Raw genomic sequence first — 25,162 nt, 5'->3', positions numbered from 1 at the left:
CCTTATTCAACCCCCGACATGACCACCACCAATCACCCTCTCCTCTCACGAACCAACTCACCACTCTCTTCAAACCCCAACCGAACCAACATGCCAGACCCCTCAATCTCATTCTCAATTCAAAAGCACAGAAAACGGCGCTTCCACACAAAATCCCGCCAAGGATGCGGGAACTGCAAACTGCGCCGCGTGAAAGTAAGCAACCGCCGACAATCCTCAGCTGGACCAGCTCCCACTAACAATACAATCCAGTGCGATGAAACACGTCCTCAATGCCAAAAATGCCACTCCTTTGGCGTCTGGTGCAATTATGCCATGACCAATCAGTCTACCTCGCTGGCTCTTGAGCTCGAAGCGCCGGCGCCTGTGAGCTCGGATGGCGTGCGAGATCTGCGGCTGGATCGTCATGATGTGCGCCGGTTGGCAGGGTTTCAGCAGCGACAGACGGTTTTGACGATTGTTAATGTTTTTCAGGAGGACGTGTTGCGTCTTGCTCTTGTAGTATGCACTTCCCCCTCCCTCTCTCTATAGCTATCCAATCCCCATAGATCGACATATCTCCATGTATTGTATGGATGTTGTTATACTAACATCCTACCTATAGAATCCCTACCTAATGCACACAGTGTTAGCCATGTCCGCCATGCACGACCGATACCTCCACACCCCAAGTCCAGGAGTCCCCAGCACTTTCGAAGTCTACCACTCCGCACAATGCGCCTCGCTGCTCAATCAAAAACTCTCACAGCCCATCAGCCCCCAGGACCGCGATCCGCTCTGGATGGCAGTCACATTTCTAGGAATTATCACCTTCTCCTCGCTGGATACGAGCCACCCCTCGCACGCATGGCCGTTGCGCGCTGCTGATCCCTCCGATCTGGAGTGGATGCGCATGGCTGAGACGAAGATGGCGGTTATGAGCCTTGCAGAACCCAGACGGGTGGACAGTTTGTTTCGGGCTATGGCAGGGGAGTATTCAACGATGTTTGATCCTGTTTCTTCTTCCGCTGGTGCGACGCCGTCTTCCTTGGCGAGAGTGTGTTTGTTGAAGGAGACTTCGTCGAAGGAGAATAATCCCTACTTCACTGCGGTGCGCACACTTGCTCCGCTTCTTGGAAGGAGGGGGAAAGTTACACGGAGTATGGTGTTGGCGTTTTCGAGTCAGATGGAGCCCGTGTTTAAGATGTTGCTTAGACAGAAGGATCCGGTTGCGCTGCTGTTGTTGGCGATGTGGTATGACAAGGCTGCTCAGATCATCTGGTGGGTTCGGCATCGCGCGAACGTGGAGTGTCGTGCGATCTGTTTGTATCTGCAGCGGGAGCATGGGAAAGATCGGGAGATTCTAGATATGCTGCCTATACTATCATAATGTACAGATGAGTCTTGGATTGGGATAGGACATATGTTTCGTGAATTGCGTGTGGGAAGGGTAAAGTAAAGGTAAGATACATGTCGAAAGGTATCGAGTCCCTTGCCTTGCAGAAGGGACCGATCAGTCAGAGAGTCACTTTTTTCCATCCGTCCGTCCTGCTCGAATCTAATCCATTATCGTGAAAACCGCACTCTCCCTCTAAACCACGTACTTCGCCTTGGCGCGCGTGCTGCCACTGTGCGCACTGTCCGTGTGTCCCGAGAACTCCACCACATCGGTATCCTTCAGCCGAAGCACCTCCTTGAACCGCCGGCCAATCGCTTCGAGCGCCTCCTTGCCCTGCGCGGGCGTGCGGGCGTTCTTGTCGGCGGGCGTTCCCTTGCCCACAGTGCGGGTCCACAGACCGACACGGTAGAATCCCTTGCGGACATTCACCACCACGCCCATGACCTCGTTGTCGGCGTCGGCCTCCAGCGTCTCGCCGATGGCGGCCAGCTGGGCGTGCAGCCACAGCTCGTCGATGGGGACGGACCGCTTGTCCTTGAACTGGTACGACCACTTGCCACCGTGCTTGTTCTGCGGGTCCTCCCACTCCGGTCGTACGCCTTTCTTGAAGAGGTGGTAGTCCGCCTTGAGACCGAGTTCGGAGGTCGGAGTGATGTTGTTCTGCACGAGAGTAAGTTAGTGAGGATTTGGATGGCCAGAAAAAAGAAAACGTACGTAGATGCCCCAGAATTCCTCCACGGAGTTGAATGTGACCACCTCCTTCAGCAGATCATTCCAGTTGTCTCCCTAGTAGACCGTCAGCGTTGTATTTGGATTCGAGCCCAAAAAAGTCCATACCTTGCCACTGGGGGGCTTGGTGAACCACAGAGTCCACTCGTGCATGAGCGGGTGCTTGACGGTGAAATTCTCGGGGTCGTGGAAAACAGTGACCAGGCCATCAGCCGCCTGCGTGGTCGGCGCAGGGGTGGCATTCTCATCTGCCACCGCGATGTGGCCGTTCTCCGTCGCAGCAGCCATGGTGGGTGGTTGGGTGGTTGGTGGTCGGAGGTGAGGTTGAGAAAGTGAGGAAAGCGGGAAAGATTTTCGGGCGGAAGAGCGCAGGGGTAGGTCAGCCGAGAAAGAGCGCACTGAGAGAACGCGACTGGAAGGAAATCAGCGAATCTGCGCCAGGCAGAGATGAAGGCGAGGCGTGAGAGAGACAATGAATGTCGAGGGAGAAAGAGAGAAAGGTGAAGGCCGGCAGAAAAAGTGTCTTGCCTGTTTGGGATCCGCTTTGCCAAAGTGGGTGATATAGTATTGGGTTGACTCTGGGTATCGACGCGTATACAGTCGCCTACATATATTAATTTATTGGAAATAGAAAGCATGATTAAAGATCTATTCTCTATCAAATCATGTACGACTGGCTATTCCCACCAGACCAATGCCTCGATCATGGCACAATATGAAGCACAACAATGAACGAAACCCTGTATAATGCGCCAACAAGAAAGAAATCCACATTTTACTCTTCACCACTGTTAATTAGACTCAAGAAACAGTTCCAGCCTGTCCACAGTTAGTTTCAGGGCCACTCCGATCGTTTGGTAGTTCACTCACCCAAGCTGACCACATTCACCACCAACACCCGGAGTTCCAAGGGCACAAAGGCAAAGTTGGCCCCCTGCACAAATGGCCACACCATCAGATTGGCCTGGTAGCTGGGCAGCCAGGCACTGCGCAATTTCTCGACTGGATCGCTGCCCTCCATGATAGCCATCGAGGAGAGGAAGCAGGTGAGATTGACGGGCGCAAACAGCATCTGGTCGGCGGCGACCCGGGCGACGGTTGTAGAGGTGGTACCCTTCAGCACGACGTGACGCTGGAGAATGCCGAACCAGGTCGTGGCCGCAGGACCGAAGATAGCTCCGCCGTAGAGAGCCATGCGCCCCGTGCGGCCAAAGTCGTGCTTCTCTAGACCGCGTCGGTCGACAGCTTGCTGGGCGAGGACATCGCCGCTGCCGAATAGTACCTGTTTTGCATTATAATTATTACTATTATGAGGAGAACGAGGGAGCGAGGGAGGAGGAGAGTCGTACCGCGCTGGTGACGCTGGCAGTGAGGATGGGCTTCTTGGCTAGCTTTGTTTGGTACCTGGATGGAGTGAGATATAGCAAGGGATTGAAGGGGATAGAAAGTACCAGCGCAACATGATGAAGAATAGAGAGGATGTAGAAACCACACACCCCGGGGCAACAGCTGTTTAAAAGATAATAATAATGAAATGCGGAGTCAGGTTGCCATCTCAAGGATCATTCCTGGATAGGAAACGTACCCGCCAGGGCACTTATTGCCACTCCGGCTGTGTTTGCAGGGATTTTCTATGGCGTCATAATCATAATAGCAGTTTGAGCTGAAAGAGATTCTATATTTACAGTCGTAGTAGTCGTCACAGACCGACACCATCATCACCATCTCCAGTCATCCTGACTTCTCTGTCTTTGTCCGTGACGGTCGGACTTTTTATCTCGTCGAGGGCCTGGAGCAGTCACCTGACCCAGTCAGCTGATCCCGCCCGGATAGTCAATAAACGCACAGACCATGTCCATCCCAATCGGGGATTAGGGCTAGGGCATCCGCACAAGTCAAGCGAGATGATTTCGGATTAACGATTCAAGGCCCGCGATCAACTTCGACAACCTCATCTCGACAACCCACCACCACCCAATTCCCCCCTCCAACACACCCAAAATGGCTGACGCTGCCCCCCGTGGACGTGGAGGATTCGGTTCGCGCGGCGACCGCGGTGGTGACCGTGGCCGTGGCCGTGGACGCCGTGGCCGTCGCGGTCCCCGCCAGGAGGAGAAGGAGTGGCAGCCCGTCACCAAGCTCGGCCGTCTCGTCAAGGCCGGCAAGATCACCAGCATGGAGCAGATCTACCTGCACTCGCTGCCCATCAAGGAGTTCCAGATCGTCGACTTCTTCCTGCCCAAGCTCAAGGACGAGGTCATGAAGATCAAGCCCGTCCAGAAGCAGACCCGTGCCGGTCAGCGCACCCGTTTCAAGGCCATTGTCCTCATCGGTGACTCCGAGGGCCACATCGGTCTTGGTATCAAGACCTCCAAGGAAGTCGCGACCGCTATCCGTGCTGCCATCACCATCGCCAAGCTGGCTGTGCTTCCCGTCCGGAGAGGTTACTGGGGTACCAACCTCGGTGAGCCTCACTCGCTACCCGTCAAGCAGTCCGGCAAGTGCGGTTCCGTCTCGGTTCGCGTATGTACACCCTTTTTCCCCTTGTCGCAAATCCAGCCACTAATAATACTCGCAGCTCATTCCCGCCCCCCGCGGTACCGGTCTCGTCGCCTCTCCCGCCGTCAAGCGTCTCCTCCAGCTGGCCGGTATCGAGGACGCTTACACCTCGTCCTCCGGCTCCACCAAGACCCTCGAGAACACCCTCAAGGCCACCTTCGTTGCCGTCGTCAACAGCTACGGCTTCCTCACCCCCAACCTCTGGAAGGAGACCAAGCTCATCCGGAGCCCTCTGGAGGAGTTTGGCGATGTCCTGCGCCAGGGCAAGAAATACTAGGGTAGTGTGGTTGTGATGCATTGATAATCAAATTTTTTCTCTCTTCAATTCTGCCAGAGTAAAAAGTGGTCGGTTTCGCTGATGGGTTGGATGGATGATGTATTTACGGGAATGGAAACACAAAAGCACGCGGCCCTTTTGCCAGACAGATCTTCCAACGTTTTGTAGATTGATTGATGCAGTAGATACAACTCCCCTATACCGGGCATTATTGACAGCTTATACGTTAAGCCACTGATCCACGAGTATATACAACATGAGACGACACACCCCAGTCTAAACCACCGTCCTCAGCGCATACGCCTCAATCCGCTTCGCAAGCTGCGCCTTCCTCTCCTCCGCGGTGACAAACCGCGTCCCGTCAGGAAGAACAGCCTGCAAATCCACCAGCGGCACAACCTGCGCAACCACGCTCGGCGCATCACTCGTCGACGAACTCGACGATGGTAGACCCTGCCAGCGCACCATAGTCGTCACCTCGTGCAGCCCCGCCGTGTCGATCCAGTTATACACACCGGGATCCGTGGGCGAAATCACGAACGTGTACGTCCCGTTCGCGTTGGGCTCCGCCTGCGCGCTGTTCAGGCTGATCTGTCGCGTGCCGGGGTCTTTGGTTATCATCCATGGATTGTATACTGGAAAAACGAAGTAATCGGCGGCTCCCTTGGTCAGCGTTGCGACTAGGGCTTCGGTGTCGGATAGATCGAAGTGGCCGAAGGAACTCGCTTGCGTGGTTAGTGTGCCCAGGCTGCTGGACTGGCTGGGGTCCGAGAGCGTGTTGACCTTGTTGACCATGGTTTTGATTCCGAGTGCGCCGACGCCGTAGTCCACGATCGATTCTTGGAGGTCCCATCCCGCGGCGAGGATGATTTCCGCTTTGCTTTTGGCGCTGTGGTCCGGGGCGTCGATCAGTTCGACGGTGAGGTTGTCTGGCTTTGCGAACCAGTCGCCGAGGTTGTTGCGGATCAACAGTTGTTTCGCGAGTAGTGAGGATTGGATGTGGTTTGCCTGGCCATTGGCGGACGAGCTGTTGATCGTGACCGTGTACGAGCCATCACTCTCGATCACGAGGTCACTGCCCGCCAGTGCGGCGACGGTATTCTGCGAATTGGGATCGCTGATCAGCGAGAAGGTCACATCTGCCGGTCCGGGCGTGTCCCGGTACCCCTTGACGACATAGCTCAGACTATGATCGATAGGAATCGTCCGGAAGAAGACGTCCGGATTGTCGTAGGAATACCGACCCCCAGGCACATCCAGCCCAAACCAACTGCGCGGTCCCGCATCCACCCAGTATATCTTGGGATGGTAGGCGTCAGTGTTGACAGCCTTTTGGATAGAGCTGAATGCCAGTTCGTCGATGGCTTCATCGAGACTCGAGGCCGCTTCGTCGCTGATGGGCAGGCCGTGGGCTGTTTGGTAGGCTGCTTTGGCTTCGGCCTTGAGCACCACGAAGTGATCATCATTGCTGATCTCAATCGCGAGCGCGTCGAGAGACTGCTGGTCTGCTGTGGCCAAGGGGTTTCCGCTTGACTCGGCCATCGCGCTGACAGTGAATGCAGCGACGACAAAGGCCCCTAGTCCTCGGGAGAGGGAGAAGTGTTTCATGCTGAACGGCGTTTCAAGGGGGACCACGAAGGAGTGGTGACAGTCGATGTTGACAACATGGCGACAGGCCGGGCATGAAGTAGTGTAAATAGTGCCAATCCTTCGAGTTCGGGTGCATTACCGGTAGCGTCTGGCGCAAGGCGCATCACATGTGTCCCTATTCAAGGCTAGTCGAGGGGCCTGCGATCCTCCGATGGTTGCTTCGGTAAGAGAAGAAGCGAAGAAGCTCGGTAAGAGGAGCTGGTGTGATTGGTGTTGGGAGGCACTAAAGACCGCTATGGCCTCCACTTGGCTGTAAATCCTCATCTTCAAGGATTCTGACCTCATTTGTGAATATACTTCTTGGCTTGAAGGTCGCTATCGGTTGCCGGATGTGTTTGTGTCAAATAGTTTCAGCAGTAGAAACCGCCAAAGATGCCCAATTGGTCTGCTTGTTATGTACAACCATCTGCTTACATGACCTTCTTCCACTTCCAGAGCGACGTGGAGTTACAGTACATCTTCAGACCAGTCATGCCCCATTCGCTCCCAATGCCACTCCACTTGTGTCCTCCGAATGGCACATTGGGCGCAACATCAAAGTGAGAATTGATCCAGACACTCCCGGCGGAAAGGCAGCGGGCCATTCTCTCTGCCCGATCCAGATCCTTGCTCCACACAGAGGCGCCCAGACCAGACTTGCTGTTGTTTGCCCGTTCAATGACATCCTCCTCATCAGACCACTTGAGGAGAGGCACGATTGGGCCAAAGGGTTCCTCGACAACGATCCGGGAGTCTTCGGGTGGGTTGTCGATGATGGCGGGACTGATGAAGTAGCCCTTTGAGTCTTTGAATACTTGGCCCTCGAGAGCCTGTTTCCAGCTGCGTTTGCCAATTTCGGAATACATATCCTTGACTTTCTCGAATCTAAAGTGTTTTGTGAGAAAAGATGCACACGGGTTTGCTTTTTGCTGTCACTCACTGCATGCTGTTTTGGATTGGCCCAACGAGCACATCCGACTCGAATCCGTCTCCCGTCTTGATGGATTTGGCAAAAGTGACCATGGCATCCCGGAACTTGTCGTAAATCTTTTCGTGAATGTACACCCGTTTGATCAGCATACAGATCTGGCCAGAGTTGAGGAACGCGAGGGTGGTGATCTTTGGCACGATGGCGTCGATGTCGACATCCTCGCAAATGATTGCCGGGTCATTACCCCCAAGCTCGAGTGTGACGCGCTTGAGGGTCTTAGCACAGCTCTGCATGACCAGTTTTCCGGTTGTGCTGGAACCGGTGAAGGCAATTTTATCGATGTCAGGATGCTCGGTGAGCATGGGGCCGAGGTCATCGCCTCCGCTGAGGACTTGGAAAACACCTGGTGGGAAAATGCTCATGCCGATCTCGCCGAGCTTCAGGTCGCAGTACGGCGTAAAGGGCGATGGCTTGATAATGATCGTGTTGCCAGTGATCAGCGCTGGTCCAACTTTGCCCAGGCCAAGCAGGATAGGCCAGTTCCAGGGGACAATGCCGCAGCAGACACCGATTGGCGGGAATGTCTGGGTAACAGTCCGCTCCTCGTTGTCGTCGAGCACTTCATCCTTGACTTCCATCGCGGCAAAACCCCGAAGCCAGTCTAGACTCATGCCGAACTCCGCCTTGGCCAGTTCCAATGGCTTGCCCTGTTCCTGCACGAGCAGCTTCTCCAGCGGCGAGCGCTGGGCTTCGAGGACATCGGCATAAGCAAGAAGAAGTCGCGAGCGCTCTTCAAAGGGAACCTTGGACCAGCTTTTAAATGCCGTGCGGGCGTGCTTTACGGCAGCATCTACGTCCTCCTGGGTGGCATAAGGGACTTCGTACAGTGGCTCGCCGGTGGAAGGATTGACGGAACGACGCGTCTTGGATGTGGGAACGAACTGGTTATTGATGATGTTTCCAGGAAACTCCTGCACTGTAATATCAGCCGTGTGCTCACTCACTCACTCATACTGACGGTAGTATTAATCTGGGCAGCCATGTTTTCGAATGGCAGAATAGCTAAGATGGTGCGGGAGTCCTTGGGATGTCAGCGAGAAGTTGCAATCGGCAAATTCGTTCTAGAGAAGCAGTAGTGACTGAAGTTTCTCCCTCGGATCAGACCACCACGCCCTACGCGATAGCCGATCATTTATGTTCCCCGCTGGAGGCCTAAGCAGGCCTGACGCCAAGTCTTAACACCGGCCCGATCTGCATTACTTCCGCACAGGACCCGCGAATAATCACATTTGCTTTTGAACGTGCCGTAACAGTATCCATCGGTGATCTATCAGATCGATCTCGCGATCTTCAAACGAGGACCAGGCCTCTGACTTTCATGCCTTGCCATGGATTTCGAGCAAGTTGCAATTCCCAGACAGGATGGGGTCTTCCCCGCATTCCTGACAGCCCACTACGCCAAATGAGGATAACGGTGTTGCCGTAGATGGGAATACTTCTGATATTCTGCACTAGACATGATGAACCATCAATGGCTTATTGGTTACTAACAACAAATGGCCTAGTAGACATTCCTGACTTTTATAACACGAAGTCTTCGATTTATAGCCATTCTTTTCATCGTAGAATATCAGGTCCACATTACAATCATAGCGGGCTCACGCGAGAACAATTCCTCGTCTTGGGATGTTTTCATGTTTTCCTCTCTACCTCGACCATTGCCTCCCCTCGCCCTTTCCTTCTTCAACCGCCCTCGACTTCCCCATGTTGTCCCCTTCGTCCTTCAATGACTTTCTTCCACCTCTGCGAACATCCCAAGATGGATGACTATTCCGCCCACTGGAGAGACACCCTGATGGGATGGGACTTTTGGAAAAGCGCCACTGTCTACGAGGAAGAGCTAGATCACAAGCAGGAGCAGGAGCAGGCGAAAAGTACCTACCCGAGTCTGCTCGCCGACTGCGCTGACCAGCTCGCTGCCCAGACCTTCACACTCGCTTCCCCTTCAACCTGGGCCCCGAACAGGGCCTCCACTCAGCCGTCTCCGCCGATGAGACAACCAAGAAGAAACACCGTCGTGGTCTGAGTGTGAGCGACCTAACACTCACTCGAAAGGGAAGTCTGCGCCGCAGTGCTTCCGTCGCAAATGCCGTTTCTTCTTCGCGTCTTCGAGACTTCAGCCGTCTCAGAAACTCGCCCTCGAAGAAATCTGCAACTAGATCGGTCGGGCCGGGGGGTGCAAAACACCGACCTGTTAAACCCTTCACTCTTTCCAAACCCGAGTCGGTTTTCCATGGACCTGCCCCGGAAAGCGATGATATCGCCACGGCAGCAGACCCGCTCTCCAACTTCAAAGGCGTGGAGACGTGGGAGCGTCTGTCCGAGAACAAGGAATCGTTGGAGTTGGATCTATTCCGCCCCGTCAAAGACGATGATCCGCTCTTCGACATCACCGAACTGAAGCCGCTGTGTTTGTTTCGTCGCCTGCGATCGCTCAAACTCACGGGCATGTTGCAGTCGTACCAGACCATTATCTGGATGACGGCCTGGCTGAATACGGACCTCGAGGAGCTGGAACTGGGCATGGCCATGGAGCCGGAGGTGGTTAGCCTTTCTCATGCTGGACGGTGGACGCTCATCCGGGATGGGTGGAAGATAGACAAGGGGCTTAGTGGAGCGCCTGTTTACTAGTAAGTTTTCGACCTTTCTTCCCTATAACTTACTAAGGGCCATTTCTACAGTGGCCAAGGAAATGGGACATTGCATCCGGATATTGGACACGGCGAGTATCTCGACAAGCAGTGCATTGAAACAGCCAAGGTCCGCGCCTTGGCCATGGATCATACCGCGAAGTGTCTGCAGATCAAAACACTCACCTTGACTGGATTTGTAGTGGATGCAGACCCCTTCCTGCATTGGTTCGACCCCAAGAGGCTGCGCAAGATCTGTTTCAAGGGAAACTGTGTTGATTCTGGATTCTGGTTGTCTCGAGGGATGAGGAAGGTGGTTGTGCGTTCCACAAAGACCATTGATCTCGATCCTATCCCGGTGGGTATTGTGCCGCTGGAATTGAAGAAGGACCTGAAGGTTGTGGATCTGCGGGGTGGAAAGAAGGTGCACGAGGCAGCGTTCTGTGGAATAAACAAGCTTCTGGATGGTTCGAGGAAGGAGACCTGATCGAGTGAGGGTTGCATATCTTTGTCAAAAGGAGAGGAAATTGATTCAACAGTTCAAGATACAGAACAGGCTGAGAGACAATCGAAACAAGCCCGACTTTTCGTTGCTGCATTAAACAAACAAAAGGATAAAGTATCGATTCATGTGAGCGTTCACCCCAACACACCCAAGACCAAGAATCCACAATCTGTCAAGCCTCTCATCCTTCCTACGCCCCCTCTTCTTCATCCGCGATGCGAATAGTGCCCTCATTGACCACCCCCTGCGCCCAAAAGCCGTCCACATAAAGCGTTCTATCGGGAGATTAGCATCCACCACCCCAGCAGTCAAGGTCAATCAACACTTACATTCCGGACACACTATCATGCGCCAGCACAAGCCAGTACCCCAAAATCCCCTGCATCAAGACATCCATAATCGCAAAGAGGATAGTCTCCGTGTCAACGCTGAGTTTGAGTGCAAGAGCCCCAGAGGCAAGTGAGCTGTACAATATTAGCATGGGCAACTAAAAACTCTCAAGTCATAAAAGTAGAGAGGAAAGCATACATCGGATACAGAGCATACACGACCAACCCCGTCGCAGCATACGACCCGAAAAACCTCCTCGTCTGCGCATCCTTATTCCTCGCCGCGTGCGCGGCGTAGAATCCCGCGTGGTGGATGACCGTCAGATACGAGATACAGCTCAGGGTAAGCCACGCCCATCGCTGGCGGGTTTGTCCGGCCAAGGAGCCTAACAGGCCCGTGGCCAACATGACCAGATCGGCCGCGATGGCCGCGACGAGATTCGCGCCTGGCAGGCCGGAGAGCAGGGAGAGATTCACCAGGAAGAGGGGCGTGGTGAGTGCCCAGTTCACGTAGCGGAGCCAGAGCACCTGGCGGAAATATTCCTGGGTTGTGTCGGGGACATGTTTGTGGCGCTGGGTTATGTCGGCGTGTATCCAGGTGATACCTTGGCCGGTGGCTAGGGCGAGGTAGGTGATGAAGGAGATGGTGGTTATTAGGGAGGTTACTGTGTGGAAGACTCGCTTGGGCTGGGTTTGATTTGTTAGATGGGATGTCGGGGTATATAGATGGGGGTAGGAGACTGACCAAGGGAGCTCGGGCGCCGAGGCTAAAGAATACCAAGGACGATAGGCCCATTAGCACTGTGACAACCCTGCACCGGTGTAAGTATTAATGAATAAGAGGTCGCTAGAGAACATACCACAGCGTTCGCTTGCCCACATCATGAACTTCCTGGAAGACCGGGGTGACGCCGGGGATAACTGTGGGGATAGGACCCACCGACGAGGTGGGAGTTGGCAGCGGCATAATCGGAGTTGTAGACGGGTCGAACATGGTGGTAACTTGTCAATGAAAACACCTGGCGAGGAACGGGGGAGCAGTCATAAATAACCCAGAACCCGGATTCGCAAACAAATCCAGACCCGGGGGCGCTGACTCGATCATGTCGTCATACGGAGACAAATAGATTGGGAGACACAGCGTCGGGTTCCGCATTTATTGGATAACATGGTTGGCTCATCTATGGTACTATGGTACAGGGCGCACGCACTATCGTACAGAAATCAAGATTACATTTCCATCTCGCGAACCACCGTCTCACAGCGATCGCAGACGGTCTCCTCTTCTGCCTCTGTCGGAACAGCGTACCGCCAACACCGGGGGCATTTGGAGGCTTGCGGCGCGTAGACGTGCACCGTGCCTTGCTGGCCGTTGGGGAGCTCGAAGGCCTCCCTGTACTGCCACTCGGCATGTTCGATTTCGTCGGGAACGGCCTCCTCGCCATGTTGGCCCAGAGTAACCGACGAAACAACAAACAGATCGGGCAGTTCGGTCAAAACCTGGTGGAAAATAGATTTGCTTGCCGGGAGGGCTAGGTGCACAAACGATTGTAGGGACGAGCCTAGCTGTTTCTTACTGCGTGCTTGCTCCTGCAGGTTTTTGATGACCGAGTGTACTGCCACAATCTCCTGGTAGCTCGTCTCCAGCGCGGGGTCTTGCCATTCCGCCGCCGGGACAGATACCAGGCGTCGCAGCGGGTGCTCGCAGAGCGAACGGATCGGTTCCGGTGCATGCTCCCATGTCTCCTCCACAAGCATCGGAGTAATCGGGCCCAGGACTTCCTGGAGATGGGTGTAGATGTGGAACAAGGTCGTCTGCGCCGCGCGTCGGCTCGTGCTGTTTTCGCCATGTGTATACAGCCGATCTTTGATGGCCTCCATGTAGAAAGCCGAGAACTCGAGGTTGGCCCATCGGTTCATCACGTTGACGGCCTTGTAGAACTCGAAGTTCTCACACGCCGTTCGTGAGGCCAAGACCATTTGCGAAAGATGCATCAGGGCAATCCGGTCTACTTGTTGCAGCTGCTCATACGGCACCCGGCAGTCTTGCCGAAAATCAGCGAGCGCACCCAGCAGTAGTTTGAAGGTCACGCGGAACTTGTGGAGACTGGTGTTCACGGTTTGGAGCACTTGCTTTCCAATAACCACGTCGCGCGTGTAGTCGCTGCTCGCCACCCACATGCGAAGCGCGTCGGGACCGAGTGCATCGTACTCAGGCCCTTGTTTCTCAGTCTTCTTCTTCCCCTTCCGTGGCTTGAGGGGCGGCAAGAGCGTGCCGTCCATGATGGATTGCGGAGCAATAACGTTCCCAATCGACTTGCTCATCTTGCGACCATCCTCGTCGAGTGTAAAGCCGTGCGTAATGAGATGCTTGAAAGGCGCGCGAGGAGTTGATGTCTGACCGGAGGCAAGTTGGTGTGCAATGAAAGTGAGGAGCCCAGATTGGAACCAGCCCCGATGCTGGTCAGTTCCCTCCAAATACACATCTGCCGGATGATCTCGTCCAGTCGTATCTTCCCTCGTCCAACTGGTCCCGCTGTCAAACCAAACGTCCATAGTGTCCGTTCCGCGACGGTAGCCCGCCCCCGACTCATCGCGCAGGGACGGCGGGATCCAGGCCGAATCGTCAGCACTATCCGTCCACCAGGCATCAACCCCACGCTCTTCAATGGTGGCCATGATGTGCGACACGCTGTCTTTCGTTAGGACAGCCTCGCCCGTGGTCCGGTGATAAATCGCTGGGATCGGGACGCCCCACGCGCGTTGACGTGAGATGCACCATTCACTTCGATTCTTCACAAAGTTCTCCAGGCGATGCTTCCCAGCTTCGGGAACAAAGTGAACATCCTCCAGCGCTCGGAGAGCATTACCCCGGATGTCGGCCACGTCTGCGAACCACTGCTCCGTGGCCCGGATGATGATCGGGAGTTTGGAACGCCAGTCGTACGGATACTTGTGCTCGTACCGGTGTTTGGCAAGTAGTTGACCGCGTGACTCGGCATATTCCACTACTGCGTCATTGCCTTCTCCCAAGACAGCCTTGCCTGCCAATCTCGTGGGGTCATGGGGCATCGCTTTCTCCGTAAATCGTCCTTCGTCGTTGACAGGAGCAAACACCGGAATGCCGCGTGCAAGACACGCCTCGTAGTCTTCCATACCGTGACCCGGAGCGCAATGAACAAGACCGGACCCAGAGTCAGCTGTGACAAAGTCCGCCGCGATGATAGGCTGTGGCTCGGCTTCCGGGCTCTTGAAGAGTGGCCGATAAGTGGTCTTCTCTGCCAACTCAGACCCGAGAATGGATGGGACGATGATCGAGAGGTCTTCCTTCAGCATTGTTTGGAGGTACTCGAATCGAGACTGAGCCACGAGAAGGTGGCCGTGGGTCTCCGACTGGACTATGGTGTACTCCAAGGACTCGCTGACCGCAATGGCAGCATTGGCCGGCAGGGTCCAGGGTGTTGTAGTCCAGATCACGGCACTCAAATCTTTCACTTGAATCAGAGGGTCGTTGGTCAAGTGTGTCGGGACCGTGACGAGAGGAAACTTGATCAGGGCTGCGGTCGAAACATGGTCGTCTTTATACTCTAGCTCTGCCTCTGCCAATGCCGTCCCAGTGGAGGGTGACCAGTAGACCGGCTTGAACTTCCGGTAGATCAACCCCCGATCGACCATCTCCCGGAAAATGCCGAGCTGTCGCATCTCGAATTGTTTGTCCATCGTCTTCCAGTGTCTGTCCCAGTCCGCCATGACCGCAAACCCGCGGAACCCCTTCATCTGCTCCGTCACCGTGTCCGCCGCCAGCTGCCGCGCAGCTTTACGAATGACGGCAGCGCTGACTGAGCCATCGCTGATCCCCATCTCGCGCAGGCCTTGTAGCGCCTTCAGCTCAATGGGGAGTCCATGGCAGTCCCAGCCCGGTACATAGCGCACCCGCTTTCCCAGCCCCAATTGAACTCTGCAAATTATGTCCTTCAAGACCTTATTCAGCGCGTGTCCAATGTGCAATTCTCCATTCGCGTATGGCGGGCCATCGTGCAGCACAAAAGGGTGTTGGGCGGGTCGTTCGCGGCGCTGCCAGGCGTAGAGGTCATCGGTGCATCGCTTGAGGTATTTGGCTTGGTCGGCCGGCGACACCCGCGGGGGAAGGTCGACTTGGGGAGCTTGAGCGTCGACGACCAGGACCGCGCTGGCATCGTCTTGCTCGTGTTGAATGTCGAAGTAATGAGAAGAAAGAAATGTTTCGGATGTGTATTGTTACATCAGGTGACGAATTCATTAAGCCTCAACTGGTAATTCCAAAACAAGATAAATTACAGCATCTATCGCTCCATTACACAGTCGGGAGAATACCTTCTCGTCAGTGTGTGCACCCCGCTACTGGTAGTATGCATAATCGGCATAATCAGATTTAATCTCGTACTAATTGACAGGAGTGATATTTTCCACAAAAGGCCACACACACAAAAGACGGCTGGAAGATTCCCAAGACTCTTCTTCGCTCACCACCTTAGAGAGCATGGCCATTAAGACGCAAATTGCTATGTCGTTTAGACCTTTTCAAATCCGCTTCAATCGCAGTCCACTTTCGGGATACCTCTTCCCTTTCCTGGGCCGTCGATTGTCGCAGCTCTTCATGCCCTTGCGAAATGCGACCCATCACAATCTTGCATTTTTGGCATTTGTTCAATGAGTTGTTGAGTCCTCTGAGAATCCCGCTCAATGGATACCCTGCTAGACCCCATAGCCCTGGTGAAAATTAGCTTGTATACAAACAGAGAGATTGCCGGCACGTTCGACGTACCCGCTGTCGGCTTGAGAAGCACTCCACCCACTCCTTTCCCCACCCCCTTGACCATCCCCTTTGCACCTTTATGCTTGAGACCATGATGCGGCTGCGTTACTAGGCCCGTGATACCGTAGTAGAATCCATCTCTGAGCTCCTGTGCATATGTCAGAATACTTGGCCCCATGCTGGTGCTGGTATGGCTGGTACTACCTTTCCGGCCGCCCTGAATCCGCCTCGAACACTGATCACCTGTGGGACGTCCTTTACCATCGGGTCGTTATATAATTTAGGGGCGTTGTGGAACCCTTTGGCCATGCTCAGTGACACATCGGTTGGTAGCCACATGATCAACCTCAAGAACTTCCTCGAGATTATACTTCCGTGAAAAGCTGCTTCGTATAGAGCATTGGCTTTACGTTTTTTGGAGGGCGCCAGCGAGCTGCTCATTGGCTTGGCCGTTTGGAGCTGGAGACTTCGCTTGCGTTCCATGCACGAAGTTGGGGTGCTGCCGCTGACATCGGTTTCATCGTCTTCATCAGTAATATCTTCCTGTGTATTCTCCTCGTCCGGAACGGTGTCGTCCGGAACGGTATCGTCCTCATAATTTTCAAGTTGCCCTTCCACGTTCTCGACACTTTCTTCTCGGGATGAGTGGTCCGGAGAAGGAATTGCTGCCTGACAAGCTGCGCGATGATCAAAATGTTCATGTGGGTGGCCGATTGCGCGAGCCGCAGAAACAAGATCAAGCACGATCCCTTTTGGGGCATCCGCAAGCCCAGTCACGAGGCTCGCAATGGCCCCGAATAGCACCTGCGCGCCAGCAGTAAGGGGGTCGGCAGGATCACGGAATGTATCGTATTCCATCGGACGGTGCCTGGAACCGAAATTAGCAAGAAACTCTCGCCGTTTTGGCAATGATGTTGGAGAAGACTCACAGCACGAGGTTATCTGGGCTCAGCTTGCCTGATTTCACCAGAACCGTTGCTGCAAAGGCACTCAAGTTGATCTCGGTATGTTTGAGATGCCAAGCCGCCGTCCGATCCGGGAATATAGAGCATCTGAGTGACTCTGGATCAAGATGTCGGTAAAAGCTATACACTCCATGGCACACGCCAGACTCCTCCTGCATGTTCCTGGCGATCGTCTGTGCCCTTTCTAGAGTGGATGGTTCTAGCGCCATCTCGATTGCGGCTGATAGGTTCTGCAGTGTCAACCGTTTATGAGGTATTGGGGATGGGCCAGCTCCGGCTCGCGCGACGATACTTCCCCAGAATTGCTGGTCTCCAAAAAAAGGGATAATTATCGTTGGTCGACCGAGTGCGAGACCTGCGGCGGTGGTACCAGCACCGCCATGGTGGATCACACATGAAACCTGTCGAAAAAGCCAGTCGTGGCTGCAGTTTCCAATAATGAGAATGTTGTCCGGCACATCCACTTCGTCTGCCCCAAGATTTCCCCAGCCTTTTGAAATGAGAGCCCGCTGTCCGGTTTGTTTAACTGCTTCGAATACAATTTTCGTCAGTCTGATTGGATCGTCTACTACGATCGAACCAAATCCGACGTAGATCGGCTTTGGTCCCGCCTTGAGGAATGCATCTATTTCCTTTGGTGGCGTATAGCTGGTCTCCGAGGGGAGGAAGCCAAAGCCGCAGACGTCGATGTCATCAGACCAATCGGGAGGCTTGGGTAGTAATGCAGGAGACCTGTGTCGAGCCTATCGTTAGCCATATTGGAATTTTTTGGAAGATAATGAATGAATTCCTCACCATAGATACGCATGTGGCACGTGCAGTCGGTGTAGTATGCTCGGGGCAGTCAATGTATCCAGAGGGTTGAGTGCTAGGGTGTTCTTGCGAAGCGTGTTTAAAAGATCTCCCAAGCCTTCCCACACCATCGTATCTACAATACCATAGGAAACAAAATTTGCAACAGTCGGCTTACAGTTCCGGGGGTGAATAATCGCCAACGGGTGGGGGAATGACTGCGTCGGTGACCAGGGCATTCTACCAATTATTTAGTCTTCTGTTATGCTAAGGGCAGCTAGAAGTTCGCATATGAGAGGGTCGACTCACGTAAACATGATATGGAGAGGGATGCCCAGTCGTTGTGCACAATGAATATGGGCGAGGCTAGGAGGGTTGGCTATAATGGCATCTGCCACAAAGGGCCGTCGTCGATAATCCGAGGCCTCACTGAATGGATCTTCTTTGATCTGATGAAGATAGGTCCCGTCACCCATCTCGAAGCAGGATTTCCAACACCCAGTGAAGATTTCCTTCATTTCACGTCGACGCTTCTGGATGGCTCCGCTGCGTATTGCTTTAAGGCCCGGCAAGAGGCCCGGATTTTTCACCATGAAAGCCATCAGCTCCTCCGGGTCCCCTCCAATATTGAAGAATTCTAGACCATTATCAAGAATGAACTCCCGAAAAGTCAAATGGGAGGCCAATCTGACCCGGTGACCCTGTGCTTTCAGTTCTTTCCCCAGTGCAACAAATGGTTGGATGTCGCCTCGAGAACCAATCACCTGAATGACGAGGTTTAGCTGCAGTGGAAAATGCTTCAGCTCATCCTTCGGAATAAGCCGTTCTGCGCCATCTGTTCGTTCCAGCTCCCCGACAGAAGGCATACCCCGGTGTTCGATTTGTTTCAACAGCCCTGCGAGGTGCGGTTTATGCTGATCGATCTTGATATCTACGCGGCCGTCACCTGTGACAAGAAGTAAAGCATGGTTAGAGCATGGTGTGTGAATATAGCCAGAACATCACCCACCGAGAATGCGAGCGCCGGTGTTCAGCCCATCCTGGAAGAATACCACTTCGTTTTTGTCATCTGATAATCGCTCAACGCCATCCTTTGGCCAACCATCCGAGCTAATGAATTCACTTCGCTCGGACGCTATTCCTACAATAGGCGGCGCTACCGCGGCCATGATCGACAGGGGCGTGACGCGTGTGATATCGGAAGAAAAAGCAAGGTAGACAGACGATCAGGAAAAGTGATGGTAAAGATGAGCGAAACACCAACGTGCAGTTGGTTTTCTCGCACTTTCGTCGAACATGATTACTGCTCACGCGACTCTTCCCTGACAAATCCAAAGAGAAGTGAATCGAGATGTGGTTGTAGTCAATGACGTCAATGGGCTCTTCCGGCCCTAGCTAGGTCAGCCCTATGTGCATTATTACTGGGCCAGTTCAGCTTTGAATCTTCTCGGAAGGCCTGGATCTAATAGATCAAGAACGGGGAGACAGAAAGGGATTGGTTGGTCTAGCTATCTACCTACCTTCGGGTTCGCCTGGCCAAGGCTACGCTATGAGTCGAACCAAACGCCATCATTCAAAATAATTCATGTCGCATTAATAGATCGTCAAGCAGCTCACGGCGCCGTTCTTCAGTACCTCAAATAAGAGCCCCGGGAAGCCAAAGAGCTCCGTGTTGCCCAACCCGGAATCATCGCCATCGCCCGTCCGGGCGCCTTTGGCTGTGCTTTCTTCCCATCCTCCGAGGAACTCCACGCTACTCTCGGGGCTGTCACCCCAACCGCGGTTCAATACCATCGGACGTTGCAGCGCACGCTCCTCAGCAGGGTTGGAGAATGATTCTTTCCAGAGATCGCGCAGACGCTCAGAGATCTCGTCGTACGGGGTCTCGGAAGACAGATGGTCACCAGAGCCGTCCAGCTGAATCCGCCAGCGGCTGCGCCGGTGACGGTTAAAAGGATAGGAACCCGGCACATTGCCATGCAGAATGATCTTTGTGACTGCCAACTGAGACGATGGGGGCTGAGGCGTTGGATCGGGCAAGCCCGATGTGGGGAATGCCGGGCCTGGTTCGGTTGGATAAGATATGAAAGCATCGAATCCATGATGGAAGTAATTAAAAAAACACTCCGTTGGCAACGAGCCCGGATCTCCGAGATTGTTCGGGGAGATCTCCTCATCTGAATCATCAGTCACGCTGTTACTGGAGGAGTGATCGGTATCGGGAAGGTCGATCCCTCTACCAGGAGATGGGCTCATGTGCAGAGCAGCCCCACCACGTCCACCCGCACGGTGGATCGAGATTCGGCGATCATTTTTACGATACACGGCATCCGGCGGGCCGAAGTCGGCAATCAGATCTTGCGGAGTGGTTTCGGCAAGCTTGATGGATAGCGGAGGACTTGATCGTCTCACGACCTCCAGCTTCCCGGCACCTAAAATACGGAACTCCTCGATCTCGTCGGCGAGTGTATCTCGATTCTTGCCAATCAAGGCCGAGGAGCGTGGATACTGTGGCAGCTGCGTGAACAACTTTGCTCTGATCTCTGGCCAGGATGGTCCCTGAAAAATGGCCATGGATGTAGCCGGCAGTGCTGCCGATGATGAGAGGAGGGCAACAAAGTCGCACTGGTCGGACCAGGCCGAGTGCTGCAGTGGAAACGAGAACGCGATGCCAGGGTATGACAACACGTAGGTGCCATACGGCGAGTTATCCGTCGGTGGTACGTATTCACCTGGATAGGACGGGCCAAATAGACGGTTGTAAACATGCCGGAAGGTCGGGCCCTGCTGCGATCCCGGCTGCTCAGTTGGCTTGGCGCCTTTGAGTACGTCCTGGGCTTTGTATACCAGGGCGGTGCGAGAGAAGTCCAGGACTTCGATCAAGCGCAGTCGCTGGTCTGGTCCATCGAACCGAAGGCGCAGGCCATTCAACGGGAGCTGTAAGATCACCGGTTGGCGCACAGGGTCCGCGGAGGAGTAAGCAAGGTCAAGCGCGGGGTAGATTTGGGGATGCGACTTGACCCGGGTCAAGACGTTGTGTAGCGAAGCGCCCAGAGCTGCACAAGAGTTAGCCAGGCTCCTCTAGCCCGCAAACACCCAACAAAGAAGGCGTACTGATGGAACCCAGGCCCTTTCCGGGGGATATTTGTACTTGCGCCGATGGTTTGGCAGTCATCTTGACATGTGGCCCGGTTTCATGGCCTGTCTAGGAAACACGGGTCCATATGGGTACGCGCCGAGATGACAGCAGTATAATGTCAGTAATAAATGTAGACGGAAGAGAAAGATGAAGGAGAAGAAGAACTAAAGAAGCCGATGACGGTACGGGCAGCGGACCCAGTCATGTGAGGAGGGGAGCGTGACTAAGGAGCTTGGGCCCCGGGCACGTGCCGCCTTTGTTTACTTTTTGCCCTTTGAAGTCCCAGTGATGATCCACAACAACGGACGAACTTCACAACAACAACGTGCTGTCGGTCGCTTTTAACTTCATATCACTTTTGAATCCGAAAATACACAAACATCCCTCGGTTCGACAATGGCTGGCCCGGCACGGCCTGCCTCCGCCCTCCAAACCAGGAGGCCGGGTTTGCGCCAGCCGACTCGACGAGCCGGTTCCGCGGTGCCAGAACGACTGGCATCACCCGCCGTGTCTTCTCTGAGGCCTCCAGCGGCCAGCTCGCTGCGCACACAAAAACCGAGTCCCGAGGTATCTGGTGCCAAAAGGAAGGACCGAGACTATGAGCGCGAGATCAATGAGGACACCAGCATCCACGTCGTAGTGCGTTGTCGCGGCCGTAATGCGCGCGAAACCAAGGAAAACAGTGGCGTGGTTGTATCAACAGAAGGGGTCAAGGGAACCGCGGTGACCCTGTCGATGGGACCGAATGCCCTCTCCAACAAGACCTATGCCTTCGACAAGGTCTTCTCGCAAGCGGCCGATCAGACGGTGGTCTATGAAGATGCAGTTCTTCCGATTCTCAATGAGGTAATATGGGCAACCGTTGATGGTCCGGTCAAGGCTAATTTGAACGACAGATGTTGGCAGGCTACAACTGCACGATCTTCGCGTACGGCCAAACAGGGACAGGAAAGACGTATACCATGTCGGGAGATATGACCGATACCCTGGGTATCTTATCAGACGACGCAGGAATCATTCCACGCGTTCTCTACTCTTTGTTCCACAAACTCGAGGATACCGAAAGCACCGTCAAATGTTCATTCATCGAACTTTACAACGAGGAACTGCGGGATCTGCTGTCGGCCGACGACAACACGAAACTCAAGATCTTTGAGAATGAGAAAAAGGGTGCAAGCGGGAGTACTATGGTTCAGGGGATGGAAGAGACGTATATTGAGTCCGCATCGACTGGAATCAAGCTGCTCCAACTCGGTAGCCACAAGCGCCAGGTTGCAGCTACCAAATGCAACGACTTGAGTTCCCGCAGCCACACGATCTTCACTGTCACCGTCCTCACCAAGCGCACGACCGACTCGGGTGAGGAATACATCAGCTCGGGCAAGCTCAACTTGGTTGATCTGGCTGGAAGTGAAAACATCCAGCGCAGCGGTGCAGAGAACAAGCGAGCAGCCGAAGCCGGTCTTATCAACAAGAGTTTGCTCACTCTGGGGAGAGTGATTAACGCGCTGGTCGACAAAGGCTCCCACATCCCCTACCGCGAGTCCAAATTGACACGACTGTTGCAAGACTCCCTTGGAGGACGGACCAAGACATGCATTATTGCCACCGTTTCGCCCGCTCGAAGCAACCTAGAGGAAACCATCTCGACCTTGGACTACGCTTTCCGTGCTAAGAATATCCGCAATAAGCCTCAAATCAACTCTCTCGTCTCAAAGAATAAGCTACTCCGGGAAATAGGCATGGAAATCGAGAAGCTCAAGAGCGACCTCATCGCCACAAGGCATCGCAATGGTGTGTATATGACACCGGACGCATACGAAGAGATGACAATGGAGAGTGAATCCCGGCGGATTGTCAATGAAGAACAGAGGGCCAAGATCGAATCTATGGAATCGAGCTTGAGACACAAAGTTCAGGAGCTGTTCTCCGTGACAAGCAACTTCAACATGTTGAAGCAAGACAATGAAGACACTCAGCAGAAGCTCAATGAGACCCGGGATGTTTTGGAGCAGACAGACATCGTACTCAACAAGACGACGCAAGATCTCGAGGAGGAGAGGATTGTGCGAAAAGCCCATCAAGATACCGAAGCGAAACTTCGTGACATGGGTGCTAGTCTTCTGTCCACCTTGGATAAGACCGTCCAGGATGCCAATGGACTGCACGAGAAGCTCGGCCGCAAGGACAACCTGGAGAACGAGAATCGGAAAACATGGCAGGCATCCACGACAAAGGTCTCAGACGTAACCCAGCAGATCGACGCTCGGATGGAAAGTTTCCAAACCCAGCATGCCAAATTGCTCGGCGATATGTCCAGCAAGATCTCTCTATTTGTGAACGAAGAGTTGAGCACCGTCGAATCGGCTCGTTCCCAGCTACAAGGCTTTGGCTCTTCTTTCGACAAGGCCGAGGCAAAGGCGAAGAGTCAAACGTCTAGTGCGCATGACGAGATGAATGAGGTCCTTGAAGAGATAAAAGTCCTTCGGGAGGATGTCAAGACCAAGGTTGGGGAAGGCCTGAGCGGGCTGTCCGCGGCCGCGGAGCGAATCTCGAAGGAGGTCATTGGTGAATTCACCGAGTTCCACGGCCACCTCCATTCCTCCTACACGGCACTCGGCAAGGATTTCAAGTCCATGTTTGAGAATATGACCAAGCATATGGACGAGCAAAAATCCGAGATCAACAGATTGCGTCTCGAGCTGCAGAAGGCAAACCGCCAAACAGTGGACACCAATCGGAAAGCCTCGTCGAACTTGGCCCAGGTCATTGAGGAGGAACAGGCGAGCGCGCAGGCTGAACGGGACACCCTCATGTCCCAAATCCGCGGACTGCTCGAGGAATCTAATCAGCGACAGTCTACTCGCCTCAAGGGGAAAATGGATGCTCTTCGTGCCGACATCTCTGCATCGGGTGATTCTCTTGAGCAGGCCACGGCGCAGCACGACCGGCACATTGATGAATGGATCTTCAGGGAGGAACAATTTACAAAGGACGTTACTGCATCCAAGGATGAGATTAAGACGCGGATGCAGAACGACTGGGAGGTACGTTTTCCTGTGTTCTTGGGTAAGAGCCGTGCTAATTGGAACAGACCTTTGATCAACGCAACGCTTCGATTAAGCGTTCCACGGAATCGGTGCACCAAGAGACAGTTCGGATCGTGGATGCTCAGATGGACGATATGAGCAAGCAGATGGAAGCCCTGGACGATTTCGTCGCAAAGGCACGGTCCCAGAATGGTCGATTCCACGAAGCACAGCTCGGTAGTCTGGACACCATGGCAACCAATGTCCGGGAGTCTCACTCGGCAATGCATGAACAGCTGGGTGGCTTCAGCGATCATGTCAATCAGCTCCAGGAAGATCTGGAAATGCACACTGGAAACCTGGAGCAATCCACTGAGCCCTTGGACAGCCAAGTTCGAAAGCCACTGTCCGAGCTCCGCGAAAACATCCAGAACCACCCCATGAAGGAATATAAACCCACAGGCCTTACGCCTCAAAAACGTCGATACGAGTACCCTACCGATCTCCCCACGACAGAATCACACGAGGGACTTCGTTCTCGACACCGCACCTCCCAACAGTTTCACGCGCTGCCCTTCGATGGTGAAGAACAATCGCCCATGCTGCCCAGTTCTCCCTCGGCCTCGCCATCCAAGGGCTTCGTATACAGCGATGCCGCGGAAGAGGTAGGGACTATCCCTCCTCCATCATCAACAGCGACCATTTCATCCAACACTGGCCTTAGGGAAGTCGATTTAAACGTCGCCAAACCACTCGTGTTTGACGCTGAGGAGGACATCACGCAACCCGGCAAGCGCGATGCTGTCCCCGCAGAGAAACGATCGTTGGATCTCGAAGACACCCTGGAGAAAGATGAGCCCGAACAACCACCGCGCAAACGCCGCCGCTCGGCTAGCAACACCGTCGAGAGCAAACTCCCGCAGAAGATGCTCTCGAAAAGGATGGCTGGCATGATGGAGGGTCGTGAGAATGTCCCTCCATCTGCGATTCCCGGTGGTGGTGGCCGCCGCGTCCGAAGCCGCACCGAACGCTGATTAGTTTGCTTTGTTTTGTTTGCAGTTTCTTTTTGAATGATACCCAATGTCGCAGTGGGTGGTTTTTGATATTCTGGTGTTTCACTCTGGACCGGAGTTTCTTGGACCGAGAAAAACGTGTTGCTGGATTGGAATGTTTTTGGTCTTCTTGTCTTTGCTTGGTCTCTTCGTCGTGAAGTATGGATATAGAACTTGAATCCTGCAGGTGTTTCATGGCGTTTTTACTTATCGTTCATTTGGTTTGAATGGAGCACCTGAACCCCAGGGATTTTTGATTGGACAAAGTGCCCGAGAGGAGAATCATAGATTCGCTGAAACTACCAAAGTAACCAAACCTACAACGCCGCCCATTTCTCATGATAAATGCCCCAGAGCCGCTGT

The 25,162-nt window shown here is 53.9% G+C and overlaps 13 protein-coding genes across 13 annotated transcripts; 4 read left to right on the top strand and 9 right to left on the bottom strand.

Moving 5' to 3' along the window:
- Positions 1–90: 90 nt before the first annotated feature.
- N7474_010350 (Zn(II)2Cys6 transcription factor domain-containing protein) lies at positions 91–1,369 on the top strand (the record flags this gene model as incomplete). Its single annotated transcript, XM_057201760.1, has 3 exons — positions 91–195; positions 253–501; positions 605–1,369. The coding sequence occupies 3 exons, from the start codon at positions 91–93 to the stop codon at positions 1,367–1,369; spliced, it is 1,119 nt and encodes a 372-aa protein (XP_057048031.1).
- Positions 1,370–1,570: 201 nt separating this feature from the next.
- N7474_010349 (eukaryotic translation initiation factor 4E) lies at positions 1,571–2,395 on the bottom strand (the record flags this gene model as incomplete). Its single annotated transcript, XM_057201759.1, has 3 exons — positions 1,571–2,038; positions 2,093–2,164; positions 2,216–2,395. 3 exons carry the CDS (start codon positions 2,393–2,395, stop codon positions 1,571–1,573), a joined length of 720 nt encoding a protein of 239 aa, XP_057048030.1.
- A 574-nt stretch (positions 2,396–2,969) lies between these two features.
- Positions 2,970–3,832, bottom strand: N7474_010348 (Mpv17/PMP22 family protein; the record flags this gene model as incomplete). The annotated part of the gene is made up of 2 exons (XM_057201758.1): positions 2,970–3,375; positions 3,693–3,832. 2 exons carry the CDS (start codon positions 3,830–3,832, stop codon positions 2,970–2,972), a joined length of 546 nt encoding a protein of 181 aa, XP_057048029.1.
- A 276-nt stretch (positions 3,833–4,108) lies between these two features.
- Positions 4,109–4,943, top strand: N7474_010347 (40S ribosomal protein uS5; the record flags this gene model as incomplete). Its single annotated transcript, XM_057201757.1, has 2 exons — positions 4,109–4,630; positions 4,686–4,943. The coding sequence occupies 2 exons, from the start codon at positions 4,109–4,111 to the stop codon at positions 4,941–4,943; spliced, it is 780 nt and encodes a 259-aa protein (XP_057048028.1).
- Positions 4,944–5,219: 276 nt separating this feature from the next.
- On the bottom strand, positions 5,220–6,551 carry N7474_010346 (uncharacterized protein; the record flags this gene model as incomplete). Its single annotated transcript, XM_057201756.1, has 1 exon — positions 5,220–6,551. One exon carries the CDS (start codon positions 6,549–6,551, stop codon positions 5,220–5,222), a length of 1,332 nt encoding a protein of 443 aa, XP_057048027.1.
- A 452-nt stretch (positions 6,552–7,003) lies between these two features.
- On the bottom strand, positions 7,004–7,438 carry N7474_010345 (uncharacterized protein; the record flags this gene model as incomplete). Its single annotated transcript, XM_057201755.1, has 1 exon — positions 7,004–7,438. The coding sequence occupies one exon, from the start codon at positions 7,436–7,438 to the stop codon at positions 7,004–7,006; it is 435 nt and encodes a 144-aa protein (XP_057048026.1).
- A 70-nt stretch (positions 7,439–7,508) lies between these two features.
- Positions 7,509–9,269, bottom strand: N7474_010344 (uncharacterized protein; the record flags this gene model as incomplete). Its single annotated transcript, XM_057201754.1, has 2 exons — positions 7,509–8,498; positions 9,252–9,269. 2 exons carry the CDS (start codon positions 9,267–9,269, stop codon positions 7,509–7,511), a joined length of 1,008 nt encoding a protein of 335 aa, XP_057048025.1.
- A 53-nt stretch (positions 9,270–9,322) lies between these two features.
- N7474_010343 (uncharacterized protein) lies at positions 9,323–10,680 on the top strand (the record flags this gene model as incomplete). The annotated part of the gene is made up of 3 exons (XM_057201753.1): positions 9,323–9,437; positions 9,488–10,193; positions 10,245–10,680. The coding sequence occupies 3 exons, from the start codon at positions 9,323–9,325 to the stop codon at positions 10,678–10,680; spliced, it is 1,257 nt and encodes a 418-aa protein (XP_057048024.1).
- A 208-nt stretch (positions 10,681–10,888) lies between these two features.
- N7474_010342 (opsin family protein) lies at positions 10,889–12,021 on the bottom strand (the record flags this gene model as incomplete). The annotated part of the gene is made up of 5 exons (XM_057201752.1): positions 10,889–10,973; positions 11,028–11,162; positions 11,227–11,714; positions 11,773–11,839; positions 11,888–12,021. 5 exons carry the CDS (start codon positions 12,019–12,021, stop codon positions 10,889–10,891), a joined length of 909 nt encoding a protein of 302 aa, XP_057048023.1.
- Positions 12,022–12,257: 236 nt separating this feature from the next.
- N7474_010341 (isoleucine--tRNA ligase ISM1) lies at positions 12,258–15,915 on the bottom strand (the record flags this gene model as incomplete). Its single annotated transcript, XM_057201751.1, has 2 exons — positions 12,258–15,230; positions 15,832–15,915. The coding sequence occupies 2 exons, from the start codon at positions 15,913–15,915 to the stop codon at positions 12,258–12,260; spliced, it is 3,057 nt and encodes a 1,018-aa protein (XP_057048022.1).
- Positions 15,916–15,981: 66 nt separating this feature from the next.
- Positions 15,982–16,680, bottom strand: N7474_010340 (uncharacterized protein; the record flags this gene model as incomplete). The annotated part of the gene is made up of 1 exon (XM_057201750.1): positions 15,982–16,680. One exon carries the CDS (start codon positions 16,678–16,680, stop codon positions 15,982–15,984), a length of 699 nt encoding a protein of 232 aa, XP_057048021.1.
- Positions 16,681–19,172: 2,492 nt separating this feature from the next.
- Positions 19,173–20,754, bottom strand: N7474_010339 (UPF0183 domain protein; the record flags this gene model as incomplete). The annotated part of the gene is made up of 2 exons (XM_057201749.1): positions 19,173–20,635; positions 20,694–20,754. 2 exons carry the CDS (start codon positions 20,752–20,754, stop codon positions 19,173–19,175), a joined length of 1,524 nt encoding a protein of 507 aa, XP_057048020.1.
- A 360-nt stretch (positions 20,755–21,114) lies between these two features.
- On the top strand, positions 21,115–24,781 carry N7474_010338 (putative kinesin family protein (BimC); the record flags this gene model as incomplete). The annotated part of the gene is made up of 3 exons (XM_057201748.1): positions 21,115–21,564; positions 21,615–23,765; positions 23,813–24,781. The coding sequence occupies 3 exons, from the start codon at positions 21,115–21,117 to the stop codon at positions 24,779–24,781; spliced, it is 3,570 nt and encodes a 1,189-aa protein (XP_057048019.1).
- Between the last annotated feature and the right edge of the window lie 381 nt (positions 24,782–25,162).

This window comes from Penicillium riverlandense (genome assembly GCF_028828495.1).
Source record: "Penicillium riverlandense strain IBT 135883 chromosome Unknown utg000009l_segment0_segment0, whole genome shotgun sequence".
NCBI classification, from domain to species: domain Eukaryota; kingdom Fungi; phylum Ascomycota; class Eurotiomycetes; order Eurotiales; family Aspergillaceae; genus Penicillium; species Penicillium riverlandense.
Note: the sequence above shows the minus strand (reverse complement) of the source record. Positions and strands in the feature narration are given on the sequence as shown.